The sequence below is a fragment of the Rissa tridactyla genome, chromosome 1, assembly GCF_028500815.1.
Source record: "Rissa tridactyla isolate bRisTri1 chromosome 1, bRisTri1.patW.cur.20221130, whole genome shotgun sequence".
NCBI lineage: Eukaryota > Metazoa > Chordata > Aves > Charadriiformes > Laridae > Rissa > Rissa tridactyla.
The window spans coordinates 30,728,629-30,740,993 of NC_071466.1; the positions used below are offsets into that span (position 1 = coordinate 30,728,629).

Sequence of the window (12,365 nt, forward strand, 5' to 3'; positions counted from 1 at the left end):
TTCTTATTATCACCAGTTCAAAAGAGTGAAAAATGTTCAATTTATGATGATAGCCTTAAAGATTTTGGAAAGTCCCTGTTTTCTGTCTATCACAGAAATAAATTAATGTCATAGCTTACAGTAGGACATTCTATAGAGGCAACCAGGCGCATTTATGATTTGCTTTTATAGTATTATCTGTTACTGACAGTTTATTATATGTGTGTGTGTCCAGGTACACACACATTATATTTATACGAACTCCAGAAGTTGGATTAATCTCATCTTCACTTAGCTGCTTAATAACTAAGTATATAGGCTTCTTTAATTGGTAAGGAGGACAGACCGTGACCTCCAGACAGTATTTTGTCACATCTATTTCAGATGACTCTTACTCAGCTGGTGGAGCAGCATGTCTCTAAGCCCTCACTGCTGCAGGTTCTTAAATGGTTAGTTTATGTATGCATTGTTACAGTCCTATGTGAATTATAGTAGTATTTCTAGGAGAGTGTTGAAATATAGAAAATAGCTTTTGAGTTTTGTGCTCAAAGCACAAAAAATAGTTGGTAAGCAGAAGGTATGAAATTACATCAACTGTAGAAAATTGATACTTTTTGTTAAATCTAGAATGAGTTAAATGAGATTATAGTCTTACGTGTACTGATGTTGTTTTCCAGAGCCTAATGGGTCATTGTTTTGTGATAGTTCACTCAAGAGTGCATTGAAAATCTTTCTCTTTCAAAAGCTTTTGTCTTTGTACTACAGATCTTACATTTATTATAGACTGCTTGAAAATGTAATGAATGTCTAGCAAGCCATTCTAAATTAACCATTTATTCTTGGTTGCTTTCGATCATGGGGAATTCATTTAATGATATAGTCAGTGCTTTGTGTGTTTAAGATTTGGATAATCAAGTTGTATTCAACATCTTGGTGCATTCAGTTTTCATAAGGTTTCGTTAGATCATCTTGCTTCTTCTGAAGCTTCTTATACTGAGACTTCACCACTTTGCTCATCAGTCTTTGAAGACCCAAACAATACTGAACAACAGAGTAACCAGCGTACCCCGTTGGGTTTTAATGATGTTGATTCTCCTGTTAAATGTGTAAATCAATAAGGGATTAACTCAGTTATTACCTCACATTACTGTTTGTCAGGCAACTCTTTTCTCTTCCCTCTGTCACCAATGGGGTCAGAAGTCCAAAAGAGAGAATTCAAGAACTTTTAACATACAGCAGAGCATATTTTCTGTCATTAGAGCTGTGCTTTTGTGGTCTGGTGAGTCTGGCTGTTGTTCTGTGTTCAGTTCTGTTCTGTCTTCTCTGCTGAGTCCCATCCCCAACATTAGCTCCTGTAACGGGAGTGTGGAAGATCTCTTGCATATTGTTCTTATCCGACCTCAGTGGGCCAAATGTGTTCTCATTGTATGTGGGCAGCAAAGCCTGTAAGAAATTCCTTCTGCCAGCAAACTGAACATACCTAGCATTGCAACTGAATAGTAGAAGTGCAAAAATCCAAAGTCAGAATTGCAGCAGGGTCTTTCTTAGCCTGTCATATGGTCAAGGTGTCTCCTATCCAGAAAAGTCTGTATATACATAGAGGCAGAAGAATAGATTTAATAAATATCCACAAGGATTAATAGGATCATAATTTTCTTTAAAAAATGTGGTGGAAGCTGTGCCAGAAATTATTTACAAATACCAACAGCCATTGGGAAAACAAAGTATTTTACCTTTCTTGGTTGTGCTGTTCCTCTTCTATGCACCATTTGTAGTAAGGATAGTTATAATAATAGTGTCTCCCTTCTTCTTAATTTATTTTTCAGTGAAACCAAACACATTTGCTGCATTGATAACATGCAGATTTGTAATTCATCTAGTTAAGGTGAATTTAACAGCCTTACCTCTGTGCCTGGTAAGATCACGGAACAGATCCTTCTGGAAGATATGTAGAAACATACAGAAGACAATTAGAGACAGCCAACATGGCTTCACCAAGGGCAAATCATGCCTCGCTAATCTAGTGGCCTTCTATGATGGAGTGACTGCATCAACGGACAAAGGAAGTGGAGGTTTAGATTGCATATTAGGAAAAATTTCTTCATCAAAAGGGTCGTCAAGCATTGGAACAGGCTGTCCAGGGAAGTGGCTGAGTCGCCGTCCCTGCAGGTATTTAAAATACATGTCGATGTGGTGCTTAGGGGCATAGTTTAGTGGTGGACTTGGCAGTGCTAGGTTAACAGTTGGACTTGATGATCTTAAAAGATCTTTTCCAACCTAAATGATTCTATGCTACAGATGTCATCTACCGAGAATTCAAGGCCTTTGACACAATCCCCCCCAACATATGTACCTCTAAATTGGAGAGATATGGGTTTGATGGATGGACTGTTAGATGGATAAGAAATTAGCTGGGTGGCCACATCCAAATAGTTACACTCAAGGACTTAAGGGTCCATATTGGGACCGATACTCTTTAATATCTTCATCAATGACATAGTGGGATTTCGTGCACCGTCAGCAAGTTTGCAAGTGACACCAAGCTGAGTGTTATAGTTGATAGGCTTGAGGTAAAGGGTGCCATCAAGAGGGATCTTGTCAGGCTCGAGGAGTGGGCCCATGCAAACTTTATGGCCCACTAAGTTCAGGAAGGCCAAGTGCAAGGTTGGGACCATCCTCAATATCAGTACAGACTAGGGGATGAAGAGTATCCCCTCTCTTGTGCAGGACTTGGGGATATTGATGGATGAAAAATTGGACATTAGCCAGAAATGTGCTCTTTGCAGCCCAGAAAGCCAATCGTATCTTGGGCTGCATCAAAAGAAGTGTGGCCAGGAGGTCAAGGGAGGTGATTCTGCCCCTCTTTTCCACTCTTGTGAAACCACACCTAGAGTGGTGTGTCCAGCTCTGGAGCCCTCAGCACAAGACAGACATGGACCTGCTGGAGCGGTTCCAGAGAAGGGTGACAAAAATGATCAGGGGGCTGGAGCACCTCTCCTATGAAGACAAGCTGAGGGAGTTGGGGTTGTTGAGCCTGGAGAAGAGAAGGCTCCTTGGAGACCTTATTGCGGCCTTTTAATATATAAAGGGGGCTAATAAAAAAGATAGAGACTTTTTACCAGTGCCAGTAGTGATACGGCAAGAGGCAAGTTTTAAACTGAAAGATTTAGATTGGACATAAGGAAGAGAGTTTTTACATTGAGGGCTGTGAGACAGTGGAACATGTTGCCCAGAGAACTTGTGGGTGCCCCATCGTTGGATGTGTTCAAGGTCAGGTTGGATGGGGCTTCGTGTAACCTGATCTAGTGGGAGGTGTCCCTGCCCGTGGACTAGATGATCTTTAAAGGTCCCTTCTGACCCAAACCATTCTGCGATTCTATGAGAAATTACTCTCAGAAAATGCACAATTTGGATTTATTCTATCTTTAGAATATTTTCTCAAAGTCTAATAGCTTTCACTACATAAGGAGCTCACCCATTTTCAGCATGCATTTAGTTTTATGGAGGTCCAGGAATTCTGTCTTTGCTATTGAGCCTCCACAATTTTCTCGCCATCTTCCTGTCAGCTCTCATTACCAAACAACGAAATGCTTGTTTATCATTCAAAAGCCCTAATAGTACTGCTGGCCAACCAGTGGAAGTCTCAGGTGGGGAGAAAACATAATTGTCATCACTATGACTTCGGGCTTTAAAATCTTAGAGATCAGGGTCATGATTTAAGTGGATGATGTTACAAGGTATTATAAAGAAAGCGTTTGTAGAATGAGTTGTTACAATTTTATGGTTATGTTTCTTGATACGAGTGTAGGTGTGAGGAACACACTTTAGAAGAGAAAAATTGACAATTTTAATCTCAGAAAACCTGTTTTTGCAAATGTACTTATTGCACTGAGACCCTTTCTATAGACTGGTTTTTTCTGCAAGGCCCTGCATTAAATGATTTTTCAATTAAAATGTGAAAAACATGCTTAGAAATGGCTACGTGCTATATTTAAAATGCTGTTCAGCTTCTCCTAATACCATTTCGGTTTGTAAGCGTCCTCATTTGTTATCTCATGTATGAGTCACTGACTGTGAGCTCCTTCATGCCTGGTCTCCTTGTGAGGTACCTTGTGTGTGGTATATTTAAATATTACTGCCAAGCCTTCCCGTTTATCTGCCTGCCTCTGTTTCATCAGTTCATTGAGAATTTGTTACTGCTGCCATTTCCTGGGCCTCTTACATAAAAATCATCTCATTCTTTTTAAAAATAGAATGTTTAGAAGATTGTGAGTTGGTTTCATGCTCTGTGGGAGGTCTCGCCAGTAGGAAAATGATATGTGAAAATCAGATGGTTGCTGCAGGTTATACCATCACGTTTGGGTGTGTCCCCAAATTCCAAAGTGTTTGTTTCTTCAGCTATTAGTCTTTATATTTTTATTTACATTGGTAAATGAGGCAATTATCTGCATTATGGGACAATTTGAGCAAGAGATTGAAGCTTGATGTACTTGCAGCAGGAAAAATCTTTTGGCCCTGTCCACTGCATCTGAACGTAGGAAAAGCTCCTCTGACACCTGTGATAGTTCCAGTAATGTCAAGGTCTGTAGGTTATATCCTAGGAGTGCATGCAATCATCATAATAATACTACTGCTAATACATATTTTCACTTATATGTTAGTTCACATATATATGAATTTGGTTTTTTGGAAAGGTAACAATGTTTCTCCGCAAATCAACGAAGGTAAATGAAGTGGGTCCAAGAGAAAGTCACATACGATAGTCAACCTCACACATTATCCTTTCTCCTGAAATGCCAGTTGTAGCTAGGAGACAACTTAAGACTTCATTACCATCTTGGACATAATAGTTAAGTAATTGTTGAAAAATTCGTCTTCGGTTTAAAGGCACATGTCTTGAATGAGTTGAGTACAGCATGGCTTCATGCACTCAGATGGCTCTGCTCTCTGTGATTTGATTCAGGCATACTCTGTGGTTCATCTAGTTATTACTGAACCATTATGAATTGCAACCTGCCATTAAGCACAACCAGAATTAGCTCAGTTCTTCAGGCTGTAAAGTAGGCTGCAGGCTATCCTTGCAGCAGGGTTGGGACTGACAAGAAAAGGAAAGAGGAGGTGACCAGAGATGGGATATCACTGTAACCATCTTACTGCCACCCTCAGTCTTGCAGCTGGGGCTCTAGTCTACTTCCTTTACTGTGCTACTTTGCTGACATTTGAGTTTTACTTATTCATGTAGCAGAGATGTTAGATGTGCATTCCAGACCTGCTAGGCATGTGCTGCTTGTGATGGTACTGTGTGTAGAGAAACTGAAGCGTGGATGCACTTTAACATAAAGGGTGAGTTAAAATGTAAAAGTCTATACTGAATTAGTGTGCATCATAAATTAATTAAATGTGAATCATATATAATGTCATTGATTTCATAGCAGTTATTGATCTCCATTCACACTGTGTTACTCTACTGGGTTAAATTGCATCAAATGAGAGTAATTCAGCGATGAACCAGTCCAGTCAATGCATGGCATTGCTTTTGTAGATTAAAAAAAAAAAAAGGCGTGTTCTTCTTACAAATAGAACTGGGTTTGGTAAAGTTTGCATTAATTTGAGTCTGTCCTTTTACCTGTTACAATGTTTGCAGCATCCTTTAAAAAATCATTGTAAGTTGTGAGACAGAAATGGGCTATTGAGACAAATGGAAATGCAGACATTACTTGCTTGAGATAATGTGCGTGGCAATTTGGCTGCAACGAGTAATTTTGATCCTGAGGTGAATTTACTTTTTGATTGCAAAAGTTATGACAACAGTGCTAAGAAGATGAAAGCTGTTAAGATTACAACATATGAATTTGAAAAGTAATCTGTTTTGACCACATCAAATAAAAAGCTATTGGCATTTGCACAATAGGTACCTGCTGCAGAACTGAGCTCTGACTGTAATCTTGACCCCTGCTTCTACAGCATTCAGAAAAAATGAATGACTTGGCAAATTAAATTCATTGTGCTAAATGCAAGCTCAGTTGCTTGCATAGCTTTAAGTATGTGTAAATAGATGTAGAATGGTGCTACCTAGTTTCAGATGTTAAAGTCCTCTTTGATAATATCATAATATAAACTTTTTGTAATGGACAGTTTTTCTGAGCTTTTCTGTTGCTCCCATTACCATGCTATTAAACAGTAAATGCCGATTCTTTCTCCAGTCTAATGGAACTCTTGTTCTTAACTGGTCTATCTACAACTCACCCACTTCACGTTCGGAAGGGTGGAGTCTCTTGTGTTAAGTATAGACTCAGCAGCTCAGTCATTTAATGCTATCTGTGATACTGAAATGCGAGTAAGCATTGTGTAGGGATGTATATGTTGTCTGGGTATGAGCCAAATCAGGTCCAGAGGAAATCTGGCCATGTTTTTCTGTTGTTATGTCCAAGCTGATTGGCTGTATCAGCCATCAGGGCTCATTACTTTGGACTCAGCGTTGCACTAGCACGTCTAAACTGTACCAGAACAGGCTGGTAAGTGTACAAAGCACTGTTTTGCACCTTCTTCATGACCGCAACAGATTTCTGCTAGCTCTGGCAACTCGTAACGTTCATGTCATAGCCTTGTTTGTACTGTGCCTGGAAAGAAGGAAGGCAAAAGCTTTTAGGAATAAACGGTTTAACACCGTTGGAAAAGATCAAGCATGAGTTCAGCTGTAATGACTGCTTCTCCTCATTCCAATATCTAAATATGTCATAGTGGCAGGTCTTGTTTTCTTCCATTATTTCCCTCCTCCTGAAAATATATACATACATACATATATACATATACATACATATACGTATGTTTGTGTATGTGTGTGTGTGTATATATATATCTCTCACTGGAAGCGTATATCACTGAAAATCACTTTAGTATTAAGGCTTTTTGAGGTGTCATCACAGAGGAGTCTGTTCTTTTGTGTTTGTCCTAAACTATCCTGCTTTACTGTCAGCCCAAACTGATTGTGGCACCTTGCATATCTTACAACCAACCTACTCTTTTGCCGTGTCCCTCTAAAGCAGATTGCAAGGATATCATTATAAAAACAAAAGCCTCTTTGGAAATAAATATTTCCCTGTTATCTCTGATTTTCTGATATACATTCAAAAGTAGACGTATTTCTAACAGCATGAGAAGTGTGTTTGTTTTCCTGCTTGATGACTGACTAGTGCTGTAGTTGATATACGCTCCTGACTCTGTAAGTGCAACGGCAAGACAAAGATTTCATGTCTGTGCCAAGAAACCTGTGACTAAAGCTCCTAACCTTTCTCCTCTGATTATTGTAACTTCATGCCAGTGAAATCTGTGGGTCTGAACAAAAAATCCTCTTTTTAAACTTCCTCTTATTTCTGTAAGAAGAACCATTAAATTTGCAGTGGTCTCTCTCCAGAGTGATTACTAGATTAAAGACCTGCTGTAAGTGAGCCTGCAGTCATTGAGCAGAGTGTTTTCCAGCCGTGACCTGAGAAAGACAATGCTTTCCCTGTTAGTAGCTTGGCTTTGCTGCTTCCCCTGGGGAGCTGCTAACACAGCTTACAGGAAATGAGCTTACAAAACATTTGTAAGGATTTGTTTCCTAGGATGGGTAACCATGCAGAATGTGTCTTTCATTGAAGATACATGCCTCAGAAAGTGTGAAAAACTCACTCTGGAATACAAGGCAGGCTAACTGAGGGTTCAGGCATTTTTATGTTTGGCTGTGACTACAGGAACAAACAGTGCATGAGGATTCTTCTTCAGCAGCAGTAAAGCAAGCAGTAGGATAACACTACAAGAAACCAACAACATTTTCTTTTACATCTTCCATCTAGTTTAAGGCAGGTCATCTAGGTTCCCTGTAGAGCCAGTGAGTAGAAGGGAATGCTTCCAGGTCTCCTCAGATTTTACTCACTGTAGTGGATGAGCCATTCCACCTCTCTTTCTATATGCTGGTTATGCTGGGAAACCTCCTGGAATTGCCTGTCCTTGTCTTTGAAAACTGAGAGCAAGCAGGCTGTGAATGTGAGTAACTCTCACTTACATGCTTAAAATGAGGTGGGACCAAGTCCACATCTAATTCTGGAACTACCAGGACGTCATTATAGAGAGAACAGGATTATAAAACCAAGATTAGATTTGGGAAAGTGTGCTAAACTTTAAAAATACTTGTTTAAGAAATGACATGTATTAGATTTGATAATACCTTGATTTTACCATTGACATATTTGTAACCATTTGTTCTTAGTAGACATTCTGTATTTTTAACTTCTGGAGGTTGTGTGAGCCTTTGTCTGTCTTGAAAATTTAAGATCATTGTATGTCTGAAATGGCACATTTCTTTGCAGATCTAATATCCAGTTCTGCAGTATCCCTGTTAGTAGAACTCTCATCAAAGTTATTAGTAGTTATACAAGAAGGTCCAGAGAGTGTATCCTGTTCACCTATTAAAAATGTTTCAGAAAAGAGCTTTGCGGCCCCAAACATAAATGCAACTACCGATAACTCAGTGCCTGTAGGCAAATAATGTAAGATTGATGCGTGTCTGTCTGTGCACACAAACACACACATATTTAAATACACCTAATGTGCAATTAATGCAATTTATGTATATGATTCCAAAATACATAGGAACCTCTGTCTTCTCAGATAAAAGTTTGTCTTAGTAATAACTAAATAACTACTTATGTTATTTCTGGTTAGTTTTAATTAAAATCCTATTTTACATTGTTCAGCTTTCTATAAAAAGAAATAAGCAATTCACCACAGAGGAGATTGTTGCCACACGCTGTGTTGTTGGTCAGATTGTCCTCAAGTACTTCAGAAAAACATAAACATTTTCCCTGTCTGGTTATTCTACAAGCCTCTCCAAAACCTTCATAACACAATGTCTTCACAATATTTGGCTTTATTGAGCTCAGCTGTGGTCCAAAACAGGTTCTTCAATTCCCAGACATTTATTCCACTGTAATAGAAGTCATAGATTTTGCATATACTCTTAAACAAATTTGGCTGAATCATGGAAATGATGGGCCCAACTTCCGCTTACCATTAAAAAGGATTTATGTCTCCTCCATTGAGTAAGTTGTACCTTTTCTACATGCTTGACACAGCTCTGTAGAACTATAAACTTTTCCAGTAATTTCCTTTGATTTTGTTTTCTTTTTTTCTGTGCTTGATGAAGGGGAACTATTCATAGTGCCACTGGTAGAGCACTGATTAATTACTCTGGTCTTTGTCAACTTAATTTGAGTTGACCATATGCTGTATGGTATTTTCAAGCACATTTGTGATATCGTAACCTCACGATTATAATAAATTGTCACTAGGCAACGTAAGAAAATTGTGATGAAACGGAAGGAGAATTTGTGTAGGTCTTCCAGTTACGTCCCAGACATTGGGAAAGGTTGGTATGATTTCTGCCACGCAATGGGAAAACTGAGGCACTGGCTGTGTGTGCTTACCCTAGTATGTTTGAAACAGGAACGGAAGGGATAGCAAAGGGGAGCTGATACACATCCAGGATGAAGCTGGGCTGTGTTCTTAAGCCTGTTTACTTTGTGAAATTACTGTGGGTAGAAAAACTGAAAAGGGGAGGAAAAAATGAGGATAAAAAATATGTTTGTTAAGTGGGATAATACTTAACCTCCTTTGCTTTTTGCTCTTCTTTCTTATAAACTGTGGAACTTAAAAATTAAGATAAAAGACTATTCATCTCCCAGTTTACATGAAATAAGATTGATTTTGTTTTAAATGCTAAATGCAGGGGAACTAAAATTAAGTTTTGGTCAGCTGGAAAACATTTCCAAAAGCAGCTTCAGTTATATATCATGTTTCAGTCTGGTTTTAGCAACAGGAATCTGTGAGAACATTCAAGTTAAGGTTTCATTATCTATATTCACCTTTGTCTGTTTGCACCAAAGTGAAAAATGCAAGGAATTTTCTGGCTTGTGCACAGGACCCAGCTGAAATAAGTTTAATGAGATAACACATTTGGTTTTGCACACAGACTCATACCTGCTGACACACAAAGTTGAAAACGTAGAAGGCAAGGAAAAGGGCACAGTGCTGATATGTAACAATTTCTGTCCCAAAATAGGCAAACCAATACTTAAAAGAAGCCAAAAATACCTAGAAAAATTCTAAACCTTAAAAAAAAAAGCTTTATTTCACTTACTGAGAAGAGCGAAGTGCTCTCCATTGTCTAACGTGGATTTTATGCTCTCTCGTTACCTTCAACGTAAAGTAAAGATGCATTTATGGGCATTATTCCTCTTTCACCAGAACCAGCATTCTACTTTGGAAACGATGAATACTATGTTGACGAGAGTGCTGGCTATGTTGAAGTACGTGTCTGGAGGACTGGAACTGATCTGTCTAAAGCTGCATCTGTTACAGTGAGGTCTCGCAAATCAGAACCAATAACTGCAGAGGGTAAGTTATTGTTTTTTTCTAGTTTCATGATACATCTCAACAACAAACGCTGGTACATTTGGTCTTGTTATAGATTCAGCTACATAAGGTGAAATTTATACGTCTTTTGCTCTTAGCAGATCTTTCTTCTTAGGACAAATTAAGTAGCTACAGAATTTCTCTCAAAAAAACAGGAGTAGGAACAACTGTGAAGTCCAGCACTAAGAGAAATACCTTCAGATACTCATATAAAACACTGTCCCACAAAGGCAGCTGATTACTGCCTCAACAGCGTACTCTGGGCACAGAGTTATAATCACTAACAGCATGAAGAGTTTGCTCCTGTCATTTTTACCGTAGACAATGAGAAATTATTATCTAGTATCCTGTTCAGCAAGAGGATTGCTACAGCTGTGTGATTCAGTGATGCTTTGACAGAACCTTTGTCTGCAGAATTGAGTGTTAGCGTACTCTATTATTTTTTTTCACAAGCCACATTCATATAGAGACAACATAAAAATTGTCTTCCTTAGATGCTTATCCTGAGTCTAACTGGACAGTAGAGTTTATCTTTGCACCTGATTTTCAGTGAGGCAAAGTTGTGTAAAACTTCTCTGTCATTTTAAGAGTATCTAAACATCGTCTGTGTGTACCATATAAAACGTATATAATGAACATCATATTTTTCATGAAAAAGAAAATTATGAAGTTTGAAAAAATATATAATTACTTAATTTGTATCATATAAAACATATATAATAAACATCATATTTCTCATGAAAAAGAAAATTACAAAGTTTGAAAAGAATACATGGTTACTTAATTTCCGAACTTGCTTTATATGATCTGATGTCTTTATCTCATCCTGAATATTTAAGTTATTTTATTTCTGGGGGGAAAAAACATATTTCCCTACAGTAAGAATCTTAAATCATTGTGCCAGCATCTCTAGGATTCAACACTGGGAATGGCACAGCTCTTGGACTCTCTATTCTCTTTGCAACAGCCTGGAAGCTCTGACATGTGTGGCTGCCTGCAAAGCCATGAACCTGGTTCTTGGTCTTACACAGTGCAGTGGTGGATCTGCTGCTCTGAGCAGTCCTGACATCCTGCATTGAGGCTTAGCTCTGGCGTAGCACAGCAGGGACTCTAGCCAAGTACCCATCTGATAATGGCCTTTAATCTTGACAAATGTTGTCAAATTCACTGAATTCCAAACCCTATTTCAATTTCAATGAAGCGGTTTCCCCCGAAGCTTTGTTTCAACAGCTCTGCTGCTTATTCCCCCCCAAAAAATAAACATTTAAACTCAGTCCTTTACTGAAGTCTTAGATATCTTTAATGCTTTGGTTCCAAGACACAGTGTCATGTTTCAGTCAGTAACTTGTTTTGTTTGCTTCCTTCTCATTAGTTTGTTAAGGCTTGGCTTGCTTTGCTTAAAACAAACAAAAAACCAAAACATAAAAGCAAGCCAAAGCCAGAGCAGTCTGTCTCTAACAGTAAGGTGCCAGACCCCAGCTAAACTGGTCTGAGACGAATTTGATCCTTTTGGTTTCCATTCATTCTGTTTTACACAACTCCTCTGATTGCAGTTCTGCCTTAACACTCACCACACTGGCCTTTTCTCCTTCCCTTTTTACATAATAGTCTCAAAGCTTCCAACTTCAGTTACAGAATAATATGAAGTTTCTTTCCAAAAAAAGTGTTGCTTCTTCTCTAGAGTGTCTCTCAAAGCTTTGTACTTAGTTTCATTTCCTACTTACAACAAACTTTATTAGTTTTAGTGGAATAACTGTAGGTTTACAACAGACTAGACTCAGCCCCATTTTGTGACTTGTGTCACTAAACAAAAAGTGACTTAATATCGACTTGTTTTATTGTATAGTTCAACTTAGATGGTCAAAAGATATTTTTGCTTTACATGACTGCCAAAATTTAGGAAATTTTAAAATTATATTTTAAAAAATAGATTT

General features: G+C 38.4%; 1 protein-coding gene across 1 annotated transcript in view; it reads left to right on the plus strand.

Moving 5' to 3' along the window:
• FREM2 (FRAS1 related extracellular matrix 2) overlaps window positions 1-12,365 on the plus strand; it is a 138,696-nt gene that overhangs the window by 88,018 nt on the left and 38,313 nt on the right. The window contains exon 7 of the mRNA XM_054181857.1: window positions 10,264-10,413. Coding sequence (XP_054037832.1) covers window positions 10,264-10,413 — 150 coding nt within the window. The remainder of the gene's footprint in view (window positions 1-10,263; window positions 10,414-12,365) is intronic.